The 21,597-nt window shown below is 39.2% G+C and overlaps 1 protein-coding gene across 2 annotated transcripts in view; it reads right to left on the reverse strand.

The window, feature by feature from the left end:
* Nucleotides 1-21,597, reverse strand: part of gmds (GDP-mannose 4,6-dehydratase) — a 412,968-nt gene that overhangs the window by 343,563 nt on the left and 47,808 nt on the right. For both annotated transcript variants that reach the window (XM_033999923.3, XM_033999922.3), the window contains one exon: nucleotides 1,660-1,704. In XM_033999923.3, the coding sequence (XP_033855814.3) occupies nucleotides 1,660-1,704 (45 nt within the window). The remainder of the gene's footprint in view (nucleotides 1-1,659; nucleotides 1,705-21,597) is intronic.

A 21,597-nucleotide genomic window follows, 5' to 3' on the forward strand; every position in this document is an offset into this window, starting at 1 on the left:
TTGATTGGTTGTGTTCACGGCTAAATAAAACCAAAATCCTACAAGTTATGTGGAGCAGGGAGGAGAAGTAGATTTTTAAGAAGGACAAGTCGATTTTTCTAGCATTTTGTCCCTTGGACAACAAGTGGTTTTTTTTTTTATTTTTTATTTTTTTTTAAGTTTACACCCCTAAGTAGACAACTTTGTCTGAGACTCTTTTAAACCTATTTCTAAATGAAAGTTTGATAACTATTGACAACTTATTGAATTTCTTGGTGCACAGAACTTTTGTAACATTGAAATAAACAAGAGTAATTATATGGTATAAACATAACTGTTCCAGACATATAGACACATCAGAAACCCCCATTGTTCTAATTAAACCATCCTTATTCTGCATGATTGCTATTCAAATAGGATTATGTATTATTTCATTTTATAAAATGAGTTGTCACATCTCTTTTTTGCCTTCATCCCTTTGATTAGTCCAGTGGTGCGCAAAGTAGGGGGCACGGAGAGTCAGTAAGGGGGACGCGACTATGACTAGAGGGCTTCAAATGAGCCGTTGACTATCACTCTTGTTGAACTGGAGAAATCATGTTTTAAGTGGTGTCAGTATAACTGCAGTAAACAAAGCCGAAATGGTGGCTTCCATATTTCTAGATTTACTAGAAATACAAAAATGTTAACAAACACATTCTTAAGTCAGAGTGTGGCAGCTCTGCAGCAATGCCAAACCAAACGCGTCAATGGGCGTGGGCTTGCATGTTAGCTTCAGATATACCAGTAACTGGCAATGATTTTTTTTTGTTTTTGTTTGTGAAAACACAGATTTATTTTCTTAGATTTACTGCTGAACGATAATGTTTTTCAGATTTATCTGTCAGGCAAATGTTGAAATCGGCAAGTTTTAAAAAAGTATTTATTCACAGATTTATTTGTTAGAAACCCAGATTTAACATATCTGATAAATGTTCACTCGCTGAGTGTAAAATAAAAGAAAAAAAAGGAAGATGCATTGACTGATTTTGATTTTCTGATATGCTTATGCATTTAGCTAAATCTGGACTTTTGTGGTTACATCTTGGAAAAGATAAGTGATTTATATTAAATCCAGAAAAAAAAACACCTGTTAAAATATAAAGTTAAGTTCTAACGTTTTTATATCTGTGTCACGGGGGGGGGGGGGGGGGGGGGGGGCATCATATACAAAGTTTGCGTACCACTGGATTAGTCTACAGTGACAAATATGGTCTTCTGTGAAAAATCTCCACTGTTATTGTAACTTTATTGCTCACTGCAATTTCCGAATCTGACATGATCTCATTTGTGGTTTATGTGGTGGTTTGCATCATAAATTATCCTCTTTATTCCCTGCAGCATTCATTTTGCAAAGGCTGGTGCTTATCTGGCCACTTTGGGGAAGCGTGTGAGTGTGGGATAACTACCCCCCTCCCCTGCCCCCGTACAGAAAACAGCCGCAAATGGAGAGAATTCAACAGCAAAGAGATAACGAAGACAATCAGCTTGCTTCAATACTGCCAGGCAGAAAGTTTTTCTCTAGAGACAAGATTACGTATCTGGGTTTCCCTGAAAAAACAGAGAGAAGCACAAGGGACAGTCATGGGGGAAGCCAGGACAACCCTGGTCTGATGAATCCATCAGTCTGCACTTGCTCACCTCATAGCCCTTTTCCAGCAGGAACTCAGCCAAATACGAGCCATCCTGAAAAGACAAAAGAAAGAGAGTGCATTACCCAGATGCACCAATAAGATAGTAGGGTTATGGTATTAGAGTTATCATAGACAAACTGAGGACTGCAAAAGAGGCCATTAGTGGTGTGAAGTTTAAACATGTACAAACTTCAGTTACTGCTAAACGTTTAGCTATTCACCAAGGGCTGTTTGCTGTATGAGCTACTTTCCTTTGCAGAAGTTCTTCGTAATACCGGTAGCTCTACTAGTCTCTACTAAACTACATTCAAAGATATCAGTCGCTAAATTAAATCACTCCTTCAGTTACTCATTTGCTTTGTTGTACAGTAATTTCATCAGTTTATTCTAGTAAACTCTTTAATGCTTATTAAATGAGTAGCATTGTTGTAAGCAATGAAGAGTTTATTCACAGAACTTCTGAATGTTGGTTTTGTTTTTGTATTGAGTTGGTCCCTAGATTGTGCTGCTTGTGAATCTCATGACTAAAGTAGAAACAGTACAGTTTAGTTTACTGCAGATAGATATTCCCCTTCTTTACTGGTGGATTGAAGTGCATTGAAGGAAAAGGAACTCACATATATATTTTGTTTTTAATTTACAGCTCTCAGTACCATAGAAGCTAAAGGAAAATTGGCAGCTACAGTATGTACAGGGCAGTCCAGGTTATTTTTGGAGATTGTTAGTATTTACTTAAGTTAGCAGCATATAAAACAAACAGCACTGAATCATTCAGTTTTAGCAGAGCAAATACCTGTATCCTTTTACATGGGATTTTTCAGAATAAAAACTACTTTTATGGTTTGTATATTTTTTCCATGAGTGCTACAGCATACTGGTCAGTTTTGACCCCAATGCAAAGTATGACTCAGTGTGGACTAGCCCTTGGTCCATAAAGGGTGGAGGTGACTGCACGAAACGTTATGCTTCTGATGCTGCTTATAATGGTTCCTATTGAGCAATTTAGCAAGGCAATAACTATTAATGCCAAACCCCAGATGGAATAGAATATTGTAGGCATGTTGTTCAGCTTACAATCTGTGGTTTACTTAATAGTCTAGTAGCTCAGCTAACACGTGTATGACATTATTTTTGAAGGAATAATGATGAAATATTGCACAAGATTTTCTCTTACAACACACTACATGACACGCACATGCGTGATTCCCAGCTACCAGTAGAAACCAGACAAGAAAAAAAATGTCATAGGCTTAACTTAAACCACAACAAGCCACTGCTTCAATGCCACCACAAACGGAAATGTTAGAGAGAGCCATAGCCCATAAAATCAGCAGGTGTGAATGAGGCTCTCTAGAAAAAAAAATGCATTCGCATTATAATATTTGCACTTATAAAAAGGACTCTGGAAAGTATGATATTTTTAAACCAGGCTTGGGTAATTTTATATTTTATTTCTAACAATTTCTTAAAGGTGAATAAAAAATCCTCTGTGTTCTCCTATGATTGCATAACCTGTTTCGGAAAAAAGGATATAAATATATATTATATATATATATATATATATAAAATAAAAAAAAAGCCAGGACGTAGGAGCCCCTGGGCAAAAAAAAAGCACTACTCATACAGAAAGTTGATGCAAACCAGACCTAACCAGGATTGAACCCTGTCAATAAGGTCTTGTTCTTCTCACCCAGGCCATTTCTCAAAGTTTCCAACCACACTGGAACATTCTGAACCAGCAGAGGCATTTACTAACTCTGCACTTCCTTTCCAAGCCTATCAAGTATGCAGTACTGGTTCCTGGCAATGTCTTAACTGAGCTGATTCCCTTCTCCGATGGCTCACACAATACATTTTGACATGCTGCTGTGTTAGTTTCTTTTTTTCTTGAAACATCCTAGCAGTGGACGTGTGACAGGGCTTTAACTTGTGCCCAAAGTCACCACAGTGATTACAGTAACTAAAAGCAGGTGATGTGTTAAGATAGCTAAGGGTTGCTGCAATGGAGTGCAGTTTCTGTATGTTCTGCCGCTCCCGTTAAAAGTTTGGGTGGCTTGAAATATCACGTTTCCCAGTCGCTTCTTGATAACTGAGCTAAAAAGTATTAAAAACCCTCCACCCTGATTGTATCCAGAATCCAGGACTTTTGCAATATTTCTAACAAGGCACTGGCTGCAACAGAGCAATAAATAAATCAATTAATAAACCAATAAAAGTACATGGGCTGATTTTTTTTATGACATTAAAGTCAAACTGAACTGCCCTGTTGGCAATATACACACTGAGTGGGGCATGGGCAGGCAAAGTACAGCAGTTAATTAGTATTACTGGATGAAGGCTTGAACCTGCACCAAAATCATAACACTTAGCAAGTCGTCCCCCACCCTCCCACCCATATCCCGAAATAAAGGTCAACCAAACCCAGGACACCTTGTTTTTGGCCACAAACTATTATAGAATTATAATAATGTGATTGCCAGAGGCCTCCCGGAACTAGTTTGGCAACATCACCCCTAATTAAAACCACCAGAAACAGACAGAATGGAAACTTGTGTCCATTTAGCATGAAAAAAAAACAAAATTGACGGCCGAAGGAAGTGCTATAGATGTAGCTCAAAACAAATGGACTTGTAGTACACTGAATTGCAAAGCACACAAAGCATGTGCCAGCATGATCCAAGCAAGGTTTATACATGTATTAGGCCTTATTTGTTGTCAACACACGCAGTGTTATTAATGCTTGTACAGTAATCATTACAGGTTAAGCATTGTTTGTGTTCTCCTACGGTTTTGACAGTGGCCTGGTAAACATGGATGTGTGTCAAAGTTTTACTTACAACTAACTGAAATGGAGGCTTAAATATTTATGTAATTATCTTATTTATGCTCCTTACTTCTGGTAAATGTAGCAGTAGTGGTAACATTTTAGTTAAATGACAAGGTATAAAGGATGTCATAGCAATACTTAACCGTACTATAAGAAAATGCTAAAGCTGCATCCACACTGAACACAGCGACGTGAACGAATGTCAATCCACACCAGACGCAACTTGGAAACAATCCAAAAGACTGGAAATAAATACATGGGGGGGGGGGGGGGGGGCAAATTCAACTGAGAACCAAATCATCCTTTCAGGGCTTTCCTATTATGGATCCGCTGTTTGAGCTTCAAAATCGGACAATTCAGAGAACTTCCAGCCCGGGCAGCCAAACCATTTTGTGCGTGCCCTCCTCCGAGCCGGTCCAACCCCGCTCCAGGCCTCCCTCCCACTATCTTCCTAGCTTGACGGTGCACCACCTAGGCCAAAGCAGATGCTCTCTCAGCAGAGGCCCAAAACACTATTATTCAAGGATTGGCCTTTTCCTAAACTCCTTAAGGCCTTGTTTGACATTTGCGATAGATTTGGCCGAACACTGGGTATGATCACGTTATCCCCTATGAGGACAGTGCATGTGAATCGTGAATGCAGCAGTTTTGAAATCGATGTAAGATTATCCCAGTACTGTGCCGACCCATAAAACAATAACAGTGGGGCTGGAAAAACTTAAAGAAAATCATGCTGCAGCTGTTCATACAAAACTTTCAAAGGGAGAAAAAGTTGCAATTACCACAGACTTGTGGACCCCATTCCCCAGTCTTCCCATAAGTGGAAGGCTTTTTTCACCTGAAATTGTTCTGTTAGCTTTTGGACCAAATGGCTGTTTATGTTTAGTACAGTTTTTATTTGTATGTTGGAATTACTGCACTAAAGTAAAGGACCTCTGAGACACACTTCAAAGAGGTAAGCCAGGCATCACTTTTTACAATTTCATGTAAAGTTGTGTAGATACGTGAATTTGAATACTTTATTTAGTAATACTTGACCATATACAATTAACTGCAGAAGGCGGCAAACATTATATTAATTACTTAATATATTACTTAATTGTCTGTTAATTTGGCATTTAAAATAGGACTTGTGGCAATGTTTGGGATGTTTATGTATACTAGTATAGTATGTAGAGGAGAGTGCCTTTTGATATTAGTACTCATCTCGAGCAACAATAGATCTCAAAAATCCCACCGCTACTATCAAAGACCGCAAACTTTTAAATCTCTGAGGCAGACTTTTTAATATCAGTCACAGTGCACTTTAAAATTCCAAAATATTGTGCTATTTTATCCCTATTAATTACCTTTTCCAGAAGTGAATGTATTTGCAACTTTTTTTCAATTGTAAGCACAACTCGCTTTTGCTTTCGTGGTTGATGTTCGTCTCTTTTTTTAATTTTAAACCATATCATTTTGGGAAAAGTAATAGGTTCCTGTTTTTTTGTTGTTAAATGAACCTTTAAGAAACACACTATTCTAAAAACATTACAATCCGAAAATGTGTTCAATATGTATATAGTATAAAGTTATATCTTCACTAGCAACTTTGGTTTGGTTTGTTTGCTCAGTTCACCATCATTCAGACTCAGTTAAAAAGGCACCTGCTTGGTTTAAAACAGTGGTACCGTCCCTGTATCATACTGTACAGCTGCGTTGCTGCTTGCGCAGTCTGAGACAGCGGGTAGTTGTTACTGAAGCAACAGTTTTTACAGTACTGTACACTGTAGACACGTCCTGTCTCGACTGGGGCGCTGTCTAGAATGGCAGGGGGTGCAGGGGATGTGTAACCCCCAATTGTGCACTAACGTACCTACCAAGTGCTACAGGCACCGAACCGATACCAAATCACCCCCTGTACCATTGCGGTACATGTCTAGTACCAAACAGGCCTTGTTGACAGTCCACTTACTGTCTTTAGCACGCTGAAAATGGCAACTGTACATTCTTAAGGTACATTGCTTGCTATTTGCATAATGACTGGGTTTTATTCCTGTGACAAATGCAAACCCAGCCTGCCTGTGGACAAGCAGATGCGCTTCCTGCCTGAGGCAGCAGCACGCAAAGGAGGCACTGGTAAACCGCATTTTCTGCGAGTTTTGTGTGCATTCTTCAAGCATATGCTGGAGAAACGTTCCTCCTGCAACTCTACAGAGTACTCTGCGTCCCTCACCTGCACAGCGCTCTTCCCCATCACCCTCTCAATAGAGAGGTGGCTGCGTCCTCACCCCATGGCTCTGTGCCAAGGGAGAGCCACGCACCCAGGAATACAGAAGCTCTGAGCAACAGTTTTCCACAGTTTGCTCCATTCCGTCCCACTACCAACTGGTGTTTACATCCCAGTCTTGTACCACGTAGGCCTTGTTGACAGTCCTATGGCTGTCTTTAGCAGCTGAGGCAACTGTACATATTTACTGTACATTGCTTGCCATTTGCATAACTCCTGGGTTTTATCGCTGTGCCAGCAGCCTCAGGGACCAGCAGAGCCAGCTGCGCCTGCAGCCAGACCACCGCCCAGCGCAGGGGCAAGAGCCTCAGACAAAGCCACAAGGTAAGCAGCGGCCCTAGGGGTTTGCTGCCACAGCCCCAGGGCCCGTTCTCAGGGAGCATTGGAGTGCTGGCGTCAGTGCAACACAGACATCTGGGTGCTTACTACCATTCAGACCGGCTACTCACTGCAGTTCAAGCACGGTCCCTCTCCCTTTCTGGGTGAGACTGCAGCATCAGTCACTGACCCACAGGACGCACTGTGGTGTCTCAGGAGGTAGCAGTTCTGCTGTATAAACAGGCAATTCATATGGTACACCCTCTACAGTTGGAGGACGGGTTCTGCTCCATGCCCAAGCGGGATGGTGGCCTCAGACCAATCCTCAACCTCAGACAGGTCAACCTGTATCTGAGCCGAAGGAGATTCAAAATGTTGACGACACAACAGCTGTTGCAGTCATTCAGGCCAGGCGACTGATTCACCACTGTGGAACCTCAGGGATGCCTAATTCATTTTGCTAGCCTAATGCCCTTACTAGCTCCCCATGCCTTTTCGAAGCGCAAGGAAGCTACACTGGCCCCATTGAGACTCAAAGGTATCAGAGTACTCTATAATTTAGATGACTGGTTCATTGTGCCCAGTCTCCAGCTCAGGTATATGCTCACACTCAAGCGACTGTTTGCTTTCTATCACCTTCGCAAAGTGGGTGAGCGAGATGCAGGGGTTCTCCTTAGTGAGAACCTTTTTAATTTTTACAGAGGCCAGGACAAGGGTTACGCTCCATACCGATCCTGCCTTTTGACGAACGCTATCTCAGCACTCCATGTCAACCAGTCTGTGGATTTGGAGGCTTCTTTCCACCTCCTTCCAGTCTGACAGGGAGCTGCAGTTCCATACGCTCTGCCCAGTGTGGGCCCTGGCATGCTGCATTGACAGGACGATGTGTTGTCTGCTCTGGGACGAAGTCCCATGGTCAAGCCCTGTCTATGTAGAGGCTATCCAAATGGATAGCAGACACATGCAGAACTGCCTATAAGCTGGCCAACTTGCCCCTTCCAGAAAGTTTGCTGCCAATTCCTTCAAGAGCGTGGCAACTTTGTGAGGTTTATTCCAGGGTGCATCTGTCAATGACATTTGCAATGCAGCGTTGTGTACTACTACCAATACCTTTACTAGGTTCTACAGACTTAGGGTCGTGGACCCACAAAAACCCTGGCTTAGGAACTAGAGTAGTAAAGGCAACTTCTGGGTCAACCCTTACAAATAGACAAAGAGATGAGTTTCTCCCTCAATTGTTAGCCCTAGCTACTTGTCCTGGGGTTCCTCATGGTAACGCTCAAGGTGGCCTTGGCCAAGCCTTGTGGCATTCCAGTTGATCTGTAATACTGCCTTGTGACAGCTTTGTTATTTCTACCCATGAGGTAATGGTTACATTTCATACTTGATAGGGAACATTAGGTTATTATCATTAACCTTCAAGGTCGCTGCATCCATGATTGCAGCAGTCCTGAAGGAAAAATGATGATGAGATCTGTGTGTACAATCTATATGTGCCCTTGGGGGCAGGCACAACTGCGTCACAGGCTCTGATGAGCAGTCATTGTTATATCTATTCAGGTTACAGAGTCTTTATGGATAAATACCCATGAGGTAATGGTTACATTTCTGTTTCATGGAACCAGGTTTATGATAATAACCTAACAATTTCTGTGCACTCTGAACTGTTAGATAAAATTTTACCAGTCAAATTTGGTTTTCTTGGTTTACATTTTCTTATTGACTAATAAAAGTTTTTCAAGCATCAGTGTCAGCTGGGTGTTAAATCGGGACAAGTTGATCTTGATCGACAGAGAAAGGATACTCGTGCAATGAGATTTTTTGACATCACTTTTTTAGCATGGGACAGTGTAAATATAGTTACTATCTATGTTATATAAATAATTATGTTCCACATTTCCTTTGCTTAGTCTCAGTCATCTTTATGGGCCTAATATATCAGAAGTATTTCCTGTTTCTGCTGTACAATCTGCTGCTGCTTAATACCTTTTTTATGTTGTCATTTGAAGATGTAGGTATACAATTCAAAGCAGTTTTAAAACAATAGATGGTCACAGTTTAGGTATGGCACATATACAAGGCTGTGGTTACAATTACATCTAAAACCATGTTTGTATTTGTCAGCATCCCTTTAAGTGTTAAACATTCATCCCCACTACAGTTGTAGATACAAAATATCTAATATGAAAAAGTAGCTCTCCATGGCCTACTCCACAGTACATACATGTACGTGTGAGAAGCAGGTTCTTTCAGGACTCCCCAGAATGTCCTTACCACAGTTTAACACAACTGAATATGCTCATCTCAAGATGCAGTAGGTACATACAGACAGATGGACACTTCCTTATAATTCAGTGCACTGCTACTTCTAACAATTTATGACAAAAAAATAGCCTAACCAAGGCTGACTCCATCTCTGTTTCAAGTCCAGAATGCACCATTAAATGTAGAACTTAAATGTCATTCCAGTAGGTCAGTTATCCACTGGATAAGTGGTTCTCTAGATATAGGTCAAATAAAACTAATGGTGCGATGTCTATCACCAGCAGGGATAATCAGCCAAAACAAGGTTTATTTTCTTAGAACGTGCGGAATGCTGCTGTTGTCATATTGCATAGTCAACAGTTGGGGTAATTGTTTGGTCAGTAAAGTGGATTGGAACTCTTGCCTCCAGGTGGTACAGTAAAAGACTGGTGTCTCAACCAAGCCCTGTAACATTTGAGATTAATTTCCAAAATAAAAACTAGCATGAAAGCACAGTATGGATTAAGAAAGAGAATAAGTATCTGTCAGTTGCTGACACCACCACTCTATTATATATTAGCATATATTAGCATATGGATTTTTATTCACTGTACTGTATATCCCCAAGCATACCTTTTCAAAAAAAAAAAAAAAAAACTATTATAAAACTAAGGTCTTAAATTTTATCATGAAGAACTGCATAATTTTTTATAGCTTTTAAAAACTATTGTAGACAAAAAAAATAGCATTCAATTATTTCCATTTCTTAATGGCGCTTCAATTCGTATCATGTAAAAGCCATTAGGCTTAAAAAAAAACAACAACAACAACAACAACAACAACAACAACAACATGCACAAACATATTTGATAAAAAACCAAAAAACTCTCCAACCCCCTTTCGAAATTACAGAAAACAATTTTCTGTTGTGGGGTGAAGTTACGCAAATTGTATTTCTCTTTTATCCAGCAACTGAAAATTCATCAACGTGAACTTGTCATCATGATTAGTGTAGGGAGTTTAATCATTTGAAAAAAATGTGGTAAATAATCCAGTAAATATGTCTATGTTACAAAACAACTGTTATTTGTATTTTGTATTTTTTTTTTATTGAAATGGTTAAAATCACATGTGTGTGTTTTAGTAAATATGTTTACATAAAGGTCATACCAATCCCAAGCACCAAATGGTGGTTTACTGCCCCCTTAGCCTTTCATGATGTCTGTAATGACTCTGAGTGGTTCTTATTGTAATTACTGGTTTTGTTTTGGTTTTTGCTTCCAGTTCAGTAGCTGCTCTTCAGTTCTAGTTGGCTTCCACAGATACAGGTATGTAACATCAGCCAAAGTGTATTTAAAAAAGTAAAAGCCAGCGCCAATTCAGATTTACCATACATTTCATATGCTAGGGTAGGCAGCTAGAACTACAGAGCAACACCTGAACTCAAAGTAAAAGCACCTAACAAAGACTTACCAAACTAGAGACTGAGGAGGATATACAGAATATTGTAGATATTTGTGTACAGTTATCAAAATGACTTTGGCTCAGTCCATCAGCCAGTGCAGTTACAACTGTTCAATAACAGGAGATTGCAGATTTTCTTTTTTTTAGTTTAAGAAATGACTGGGGCTTCTGAATGTACCATAAAGTCAATTCCTTTTTGATAAACGAGGCTTATCTACAGTGAGCTGAATTGAGAGACCTGTTTCCCTCAGATTACATTAACAGACAGGAAAAAGTACTGGAGGAGCTGAGAAACTTCAATAAGGGCAGACCTTTTCACTAATTTGCCAATTGATAAAGAAACTGAAAACAAATGGAAACGTTCCAAGAAAGAACTGAGCTTCCACAATTTGTAGTTGAAGGCAATTAAAACCAGGGTGGATGTCCTATGTTAGAAAACACTTTAGTGCCTGTCTACAACTCACTCTTGTGCTCCCCCACCTAAATGACTCCCTCAGCATTTGAAAGGAAGCATCTTATTTCCTCAACTCCAGTACATGGTGCACTAGGTTTGACATCTCACCTGAGCTCACATTACTTACTGTGAGCAGCAAGCAACACGCCTGTTTCCACTAAAAAACATTAATTCATTTAATTTGCCCATTCTTGACAGTGATGCAGTTAAAAAGAAAATGAGGACTAGTCAATTTTTAAATACAGTACACCCTTGCTATAACAAACCTGTTGGGGTCCAAGCCTTTTGTTCGTTATATCGAGGGGTTCATTATAGCGAAGGGACAATCAAAATGAACAATAAACTGTTGGAGTAAGTTAATGAGATGAGATTGTTAATAAAAGTAGAATTACATGTACCTGTTCGTCTCATGTATGCAGAATACTGACTTTGCCTTATCCAATTAATTAATGAATTAAAACGCTGTACAAAAAGCAAAAATCCTAAATTGAAGCTAAACTTTTATTCAAAATCAATCTGACATGAATCATTTCAAAGTGCACCAACTCTTAATCCAACATGCAAGAATCCCAAACCGAGTTTTTATTCCAAATCAACCTGACATGAAAAGTTCATTAGACGTTCAAAATCCCAGGGGTCCAGGGGCCAGGTTTGTTATAGCCGAAGGTTCGTTATAATGAAGGGTGTTATAGCGAGGGTGCACTGTAGTATAAAACATGATAAGGCCTCACTCTTTTTGTTCATTCTTTTCTTCTGTGATATGGTATTCAACGGTTTGATCTCATTGAAGACTTTACAAATACATGTATATATACCAGTATAAATTTGAAACTCTTTCCCCTACTGGCAGAAGCGAGGGGTGGACTGACACCGGTTGCTGACCGGGAAAATGTCAGGAGGATGTAGAGGGTCTGCCTCTACCTCGGGCAAAGCCACGGAAGGATCCGTATAGCTTGGAGCATTGTCCCCTTTGGAACCTGCTCTGTGCTACATAGGAATCCAAAACAAATCCAGGTTTTAATTATGTGGCAACACCACAGATAATATAAAAAAGAATAAAGAAATCTACCATGCTCTTCTAAGTTTATTTTAGATCTTCAAAACAAGTCCTGGGGAGATGTTCCAGTGTAAAACCTCTCTCAATTAAAGTGGTGATTCACAATTGTTTCTCCGATAGTAACTGTAACAAAAACAAACCATAGCCCAAAAACCACATCAATGGCCTGTTTACTCCTGAGAGCAATGAGTTCTGCTATGTGCATCCCCCAAACTGCATTTTCTTACCCCTCCTTCACACCCCCATTCAACCGCTGTAACTCTCCAAAGTGGGAATTATAGTATCATCCAATCAAACTATTGTTTACTGAACAAAAAATAAATAAATAAATAATTGATCCAGTTCTGCTCTTACTTTAAATTTTTGGTACATTTCCTGGCTGGAATAAAAAAAAAGATTATAAACTAATAAGTAGTGGCAAGTGTGCATAGGATAATCCTTCATAAACACAATTTGCCTCAGATTTTATGATTGAGTCTTTTGAAGCTAAAGTCATGTACCAATATTTCGTTTTAAAGTTAGCAGATCAAATAAAGTGTAGCCTACAGTTTGCGTTGTATGTAACAAACACACTTCATTTTGAAAGTACCGCAGCCTTGTGAGATTGTTTGTACTACAATTCTTTTCCAAGAACACCCAGATGAGGTGTCACATTTTGTTTCCAGTGAGCCAACAGTGGCTAAGTTGCATGGAGATCAAGTGACCCAACAGAGCCCCCTCAAAAAGTCCATGTTGTGTACTAAATATGAAAAAAATTTAGTCTGGTGCACATTGAATCATTCACAGCAGGGGTGTGCAATTCGTATCGCCCGACACCCGGGACAACAAGATTTGTGTGAGGGACAACAAGTTTTGCCGTTATACGTTGCTCAGCAGACAAGTAGTTTTTATTTATTTATTTTTCCTATGTTTGTTCTGTTGCTAGAAAGACGATCTGGGTATATTTCTAGAGAGCTGCGCAAGTTTCTGAAAACTTAATTGCGGGGGAAAAAATATATATATATCACCTAAGCACAAACATTTTAAAAAGTGTTTACGTCACACCCATCTCACATCTGATTGGCTAACTGTGGAAGAAGCTGATCTTGTATTGGTTACAAAGAAACCCAGAAATAGCTGCCTGAGAGCCTATGGCAATGCAGACTAATCTTATAAACTTAAGGTATTATTTACTTTTTTTGTAAATGAGCAAATAAGTGAAACTGCTTTCTTAATACATGAACCTGACATTTAAATGAAGCAATCTAATAAAAGTTACAATAAAACAAACACCACCATAGGTCGTTAAGGTATTAGCAGGTTAGAAAAAACGGTGTTGTGTAATTTAACACTCTTTGTGGTCAAGTGTGTACTTATTGGGATGTTAAAAAAAAAAAGAGAAAGTTTACTGTTTAGAAGCATTTCAAGACAACCTTTCCCTGGCAAAAAAATGTAATGCTTTTTTTTTTCTTTAGATTTTAGTGTTGCTAACCCATTTACAGTATTTAATTTTTTTTTTATATATATATATATATATATATATATATATATTTAGATGCTATATTAAAAAAAAACACTTTTTTTTACTAGACTTGAACAGAAGAGATATTAGTTATTTATTGGACATGCACAATCCATTGATTTGTGAAACTTGACAAATATGTTTTTAACGATAGAAATGAAATGCTTATATATAAGATTATCTGTACAATATGTATTTTTATTTTTAATAAAACAGACTGTAAATCTCATGGCAGTGTGTTTATGTATTCATTAATTTATGTATTTATTTTTCAGTGAGAGTAGTGCAGGGAAAGAATGTTGCCCTCCCAAAAGAAAAACAAACAAACAAAAAAAAAAAAAAGCCATCGGGGTATGAAACCAGGATCCCTCGGTTGCAGCAGTGTTCCAGTTAGCCATCATGAGACCAGGTGTTAAATAAGTATATAATAGAAATAAACAAAAGAAAAAACATATTTTGTCTTTGCAGAATTTGATGGAGCCTACTGTAAATAGTGTGCATTTTGGTAGAAAAACCGTACAAAATGCAGGGAAACTTGACAGGTTATACACGACTCTTAAAAATCAGGGGTTCAGCGGTTACGAAACTAAAAGAGCGTCAAGAAAAATCAGAGTTCCACAAAGCAGCAGTAATAGTTGGCAATGATTTCATATCTGTGATGCAACAAACTAAAACACCTGTACATCAGGAGTTGGATTCAGCTTATAGATAAATGGGAAAAATACACAGAAGCTATTTTTATTACTATTATTATTATTTATTTATTAGCAGACGCCCTTATCCAGAGTGACTTACAATTGTTACAAGATATCACATTATTTTTACATACAATTACCCCTTTATACAGATGGGTTTTTACTGGAGCAATCTAGGTAAAGTACCTTGCTTAAGGGTACAGCAGCAGTGTCCCCCACCTGGGATTGAACCCAGGACCCTCCGGTCAAGAGTCCAGAGCCCTAACCACTACTCCACACTGCTGCCCTTTATATATGAATAACTCCAAATGTGTCCAAATTGCACTGAAAGGAACATTTCCTTAATGTTGTACATTTTTTGAGGTTAGGTGGGGTCTCAGGGAACTTTTTGTGTATCTTGAAGAATTGAGTGAGCCCGTCAAGCTACATGGCTAGATTCGCCCCTATTAACCACTAATTGATTGATTGTGTTCACTGTTAAATAAAACCAAAATCCTATAAGTTATATTCTACTTTTTTGTGTGTGTTTTGTGCGACAGGGAGGGGGCAAACATATTTTTAAGAAGGTCAAGTAGATTTTACTAGCATTTTGTCCAACAGTGTTGGTGATAATGTGCACTGGTAAGCAGCACATTAACACTATTATATATGGGATCTTATGTTTGTAAGATTACCTGGATAATAAGAAGGGCTGAAAAGAGGAAGATGGATGTACTTAAGAAATTCAACTACTGGAGCGACGAGCTATTCCAAGTAGACTGATAAGCACTTTAACAAGTGGGCACTGAACCAAGGGTACACACGAAGGTCCTTCCTCCCTGACATCCTGTAAAGGAAGCTGTGGTACTCCGGCCACATAACGAGAACCCACAGAGGGTCTTCAGAGGGTTATCTGAGTAGGGCTTCTTGGAAACTAAAATCAGAAAACCAAGACACTTTTTTTTTTTTTTTTAAGCACACGAATGTAGGCATTTAGAAACAGATGTACAACTAAAAACAACAATTTAATATGCTCAAAAGGCAAAAATCTAAGGAAAAGAATTTGTATTTATTTATTTTAAAAATTAACAGACTGCTATAACCTTTACAAAGTACAGAATTACTCTAAACTATGTGTGATGTATGTCCTTGGACATTTATTGCAAATAAATATATTGTTGCTTGTGTAAGAGTAATTCATCAGAAGGTTGCCATCGTAACCTGTTCCTGCACATTATTTTGTAGAAGTCAAATTGATTAGCAGGTACTGTTGCAAGCCACCACCACTGAGTTTCTTCCACCACTTGGATTCACTATTTTTCATAGACAAGATATGTACCCACAAAGCAGGGTACTAAAATACTTGGTTTTAGAAAAGGCGTCAACCAAAAATTAAATAAAATCAAAGCAACGACTACAACCTACGCTTAGTCTTGTTTGTTTCATACGCTGAATTATTATTAACAACTGTGTTATCCAAGCTGAACTAACAATATTACTCAGCAGGGGTTCCCCAGCCAAAACCACCACAATTAAACCCACAGAAGCACTACCCTGTTACAGTTACAGACCAGTGCACACCTCTCTGATCTTCTCTACCTTTGGCTCGGTTTATAGTATGAATGCAGACTACTGAGCATGGTTTTTCAGTAGTAATGGTACTCCAAAAATGACATACTACTTATAAAAATAAAAATAATTAAAAAGTGTAATTTTAGACCCAGATTAGCACTAATCTTGGACTACTTTAACGTTGGGTACAGTAATCCAAAATTAGGGTTAATCAAGTCTGTGAAACTAGCTCTGCATGTGTACATCTAAGATGTTTTAAACCAGTACAAAAAGATACTATTTTATAAAACTAATATTATACTGTAGCTACATACTTTCTATATTGGAGAACGTTAATTTACTGTAAAGGTTAATATGTCATGTATTTTGTGACAATTTTCCAAGACACAGATGCTTTTAACTATTTGTAACTAAATCCAACATATACAGTACTGTAAAGAGATCTGGAGTACTGACAGATGCATTTATTATTTATAATATGCACTTGTAATTTGGCTCAGTTTGGAACCCCACAGGCTGCCTCCAAGCATTTCCAGCAGATTACAATGATTCCCATTTTACACGACTCCCAAATAAACATTGTTCCCTCCACCTACACAAAGTCACTTATCAAGATGTTGTTGTAAAAAAAGAACCACCAAGGCTAAAGCATGCACTTACAGTACTGTACCTTGACTATTGATACAAAATATCTGTTTGACAAAAATAATGAATGAGAAAAACACTATTGGGCAAGTTGCAACATGTATTTAAAATATCAAGCACAACACTTTCTTCAGACTTGTCTGCAAAGGTGTGTGCAAAGAAAGCTCCCAAAACATGTGCTGTACCTTACTTGTGTATCAAGGTTATATCTTTGTTCCGGGACTTTCTGATTGCTAACTGGCACACTGCGGAGTGAGGGGCGTAGCTGGCCTATCTTGTTGGTTTTCTCTGGGACAGACTCGCTCTCTGGAACCTGCGCGTCGATAGGAAGAGATCACGGAATCCTCAGCTCTTCGCGAGAGGGCCGCCCAATACAAGCGCTACAAGCTGGAATCGGAACTCATCCACAATCCAACTGTTCACAACACGACTCGTACCCTCCCCACGGTAGGCCGAACCCATTCCAACAGATAGCTAGCCCAGACCTGACTGTCGTTATTATTTTTGAATATTGGTTAATAAAAAAAACAAGAAAAGAAGCAAAAGAAGAAGTCTTGATGGTTTATTTTGTGTAAGACTTGAGAAAAACTGTGTGGTTACACGTGTCAGTCACTCAGGTAGGTGTGTATTGAAATAATGTCATGGCATGGAAGCTATGATAAAGTTATCCATGTAGGAATGACACAAGCTGCCTTAACGGTAGGCACTTTTAGTCTATTAACTTGAAACAGTCACAGCGAGTGGAATTTAACAAATACTGGAATCAAAGCCTTCAATTCATAATTCACAAATTTGAAGAGGGCGTGAAAGTTTTAGGCATTTAGGAGAAACACGCCTCTACCAATACGCAAAACAAAACAAATTTGTTCTTACAGTTTAATCAATCCATGGACAGATTTGTATGTCCTAGTATGACTATAAAAGATATCACAACCTCGCATCTATATGTACAGTATCTGTTTCTGAAAAATGAATAGGTCTGGCAATTGGCACTACCTGGATCCCTCTGCTGGTATTCTGGCATTACTACAGAGTGCAATTGCTATAAACCTTTGAAACCCTGAAGGCAATCACACTTGTCCTTAGAAGTTTAGTTACTTTCCTTTTTTTATTAAATGAGGTCTGGTTTCCATGGCAATAAGTCAATTGAAGACACAGTGAAAGTAAACCACATTGTTTGAACAATTCTTAGTTTAATCATTTGCAGTATTTTTCTTTAACATGCAAACAGTCAAGTTTCTAAGGGTCTGTCAGTCAAGTCCAAATAAAAACAGCATACTGAATTGAACTGTGATAAAATCAAGACAACAAAAGAGACTTTGTGGTAGATGTACTAAAGTGTTGCGTCTGTCACAATTGTTGCAAACCAGAAGGAAGTGTAGCGTGAAACATATTAAAACAAAACGCAACGCTGCTCCTCTTTGCTCTTTAGCCTTAAATGAATATGTAACTTTAGGCGTTCCTGCAGAAATTTGCAAAAACAGGGTGGAGATAATGCAAATGAGGGATCAGAAATATTCTAATGTGATGTACTAAAGCTACTGGCAATTGCAACACTTACATTTGCATCAATTTGTTATGAACTTTTGAAAGTATGTTTTAAACAGTCGCAATTGTTGCTGGCATTTCCCAGTCTGCTTTTTCTCGTGTGTTGCCAGTTGTGCTCAATGTATTTGAGATGAACACCCAAGTACCTAATTTTCACTAAAGCCAGGGTGTACTTACAAGCTTTGAAAACAAATTTCTATGACATTTCTGGTTTTCCCAGTGTGTTGGGAGCAATAGACTGCATACATGTGCCATCTGTATAGGACCATGATCTAATATGTGTTAATTGTCTAGGCTACCAATCAGACCAAGTTAAAAACAATAATAATTAAAATAAAAAATAAAAACCCGACACCTCCTTATGTCGGACAAACATGTCCGGTTTAGCGAGGGGCTACTGTCTGATTATAAAAAGCTTTTGCGGGGTGAAGGTTGGGGCCCCACTATAGAATCTGATGGGATTAAACTGCCTTTCATTTTTTATATATATAACAGTATTAAAATAGGTCTAATGAAGACGGAAGAGAATGCATTGTACAGATGACATTTACATTAAACAAAAATAATGTTATTTTGATTCTTGCACCCTTGCATGCATAGACGTTATCCTTCAGGCACTCTCTGCTGCAGCAAACCACAACTCAACTGCCGCTATTTTATTTGAAAAAATGATGCAAATAATATTTATATTAGTATACTGCTGCTCTCTTCATTAACATATTTTTCTTGGTACATACGACAAAATGTGCACTTTGCGAATTGTCGTGCTGCGACAGGCCCATATTAGTACATCTACCCCTTAGTTGTAAACAAAGTGAAAACTAGAACCCTGGACCTCTCAGTCTATCAAATCCCATCTGAGCTGCTGTGTGACCCCAGTCAAGTCACTTGACCTCTGTGTGTCTCAGTTACCTCAGCTATAAAAACAAGACTCCAAAAGAAAAAAAATGCCAAAGGTAATATCTTCCTCAAATTATAAAGGAAAAGGAGATACAGTTTTAGTGTGTAGAACTAAAATATTACACCAAACGAATGATATACACACATTTAAGACTTTTCCTAAAGGTATTTTAAAACACTCTTGTCAGTCTCATGTGAGTGAGCAAGCAAGATGAGCACCCATACATTGCTCAATGGAATGGAACTCCAGCTCAGTGGTATAGAATTTGCAAAAGGAGACCCACTGCACTCTCTTCCTAAAATCAAAATGAAAAAATGGAAAACTGAATACATCTGACGAATGTTTCCAAGAATTGCAGCTAAAAATAGTCTTGTTGGTTAAAATGTATCACTGTGTGAAAGCCACATTCAATTATTAGTCATGCAGTTAAACATTAGTTTTTGCCATAACAAAAAAAACGTTGTCTCTCCCTCTCTCTCGTTTTTTGCACCTCTTTAAAATACAAGTAATTTAGGTTTTAGTAAATACTGATCATTTAGCTTTTAGTTCACAACATTACAGACATACTAAAGATTCTCATTTCACTGGAAAAGATGGAGACTGCAGAAAGCATCTTTTAATTCGCTAGCGCAATGGTGGGATGTGAGAAAGGTACAGATCAGATTGTTGCTAACATCATAAAGAGGATGACTGAGACTCTGGAAGAGCTGGAAGAGCTGGAGAGGGACGTGTTGGAGCTTCAGGGAGCCCTGCAGTCCAATCTAAATAATAGGTCAATTCAAGACCTCGAAAGTACGCTGAGCTGCTGAATGTCAAAGTACAATGGGCGCTGGTGAGGTCACAGGTACAGAATATCAGCGAGATCGACGCACCCACACAGTTCTTCTTCAGTCTAGAGAACAAGAGTACACAGCAGAAGATCATACACTACTTAGACACCAGAAGAGAAGAGGTGAGGGAGCCTGGAGAGACCAAGCGCTTTGTTACAAGTTTTTATTCGGAGCTGTTTACAGCGAAGGCTAGAGAGCAGCCTGAAGAAATTATACACTTCCGGAAGGCTCTACCGAAGATCTCTGAAGACACACAAAAGGATCTGGATGGTCCCCTAACTGTGCAGGAGCTCTCTGATGCGTTCCAGGGGCTGAAAGGGGGTAAAACCCCTGGAATAGACAGGCAGCCAGTTGAATTCTTTAAAGGATTCTGGACACTGCTAGAATATGATCTGCATGCAGTGTTCACTGAAAGTTTGGATAAAGGAGAACTGCCCCTGAGTTGCAGGAGAGCTGTTATAACCCTATTACCAAATAAAGATGATCTGTGCAGTATCAAAAACTAGAGGCCTGTGTCGTTGCTGAGTACAGATTATAAAATAATAGCTAGATCCCTGGCTAATAGACTGAGTACTGCGATGGGCAACATCGTACGCCGTGACCAAACCCACTGCATCCCAGAGGTGCATTTTTGACAATATCTTTTTAATTTGGGATGTTTTGGCTGCCTCCAAGCTCTTTGGTTTCCCTGCTGGTCTTATCTCCCTTGACCAGGAGAAGGCCTTTAACAGAGTCGATCAAAATTACTTATGGAAAGTATCTGAAGCTTTCGGACTTGGCCCAGGTTTTACTGCCCAAATACAGGTCCTGTAATGTAACATTTTCAGTTTGCTGAAAATCAGTGGGGGGCTGAGTACACCTTTCCCAGTCCTCAGGGGTATTAAAACAGGGCTGCCCACCTTCTTGGATGCTCTATTCCCTTTCTATTGAGCCCTTAACCAACAGACTCAGACAAGTGCTGACTGGAATATCCATTCCTGGAAGTCTGTCACAACCTATAAAAATGTCTGCTTATGCAGATGATCTGTTTTATAACAAACCAGCAGGATGTTAGCAATATTTGTTAAAGTCAGAAAATGTTTGAAAAAATCCCCTCTGCAAAAATAAACTGGCAAAAAAGTGAGGTTTTACTAATAGGAGAATGGAAAGATGCGGGAGCCCCAGTCTTTCCAAATGAATTACTGTGGAACAGGGATGAGGTCAAATGCCTGGGAGTCTTTCTGGGGAAAGAACTGGGAGGGGGTACTGGAGAAGGTGAGAGGGGGCGTCTTCAGAAGTGGAGATGGATATTACCAAAGCTGTCCTTCAGGGGAAGAGTCCTCGTTGTCAACAACCTAGCAGCCTCCTCACTTCGGCACAAAGTTATATGTGTTGAACCGCAACAGACCTTTCTGAAAGAAATCTGGAAGGAATTCCTGAGTTTCTTCTGGGATGAACTGCACTGGGCAGAGTGGCAGAGTGTTCTTTACCTGCCTTTAGCGGAGGGCGGACAGGGGCTCATTCAGCTGTCTAGCAGAACTGCAGCTTTAGGCTGCAGACAGTAAAGAAGATGATGTACAGTGCAGAGAAACCTGTCTGGACAGAGCTGGCAATGCTGTTCTTGCAGCAGGCCGGTGGGCTGGGGCTGGATAACCAACTCTT

The sequence above is a fragment of the Acipenser ruthenus genome, chromosome 4 (assembly GCF_902713425.1).
Source record: "Acipenser ruthenus chromosome 4, fAciRut3.2 maternal haplotype, whole genome shotgun sequence".
In the NCBI taxonomy this organism is placed as follows: domain Eukaryota; kingdom Metazoa; phylum Chordata; class Actinopteri; order Acipenseriformes; family Acipenseridae; genus Acipenser; species Acipenser ruthenus.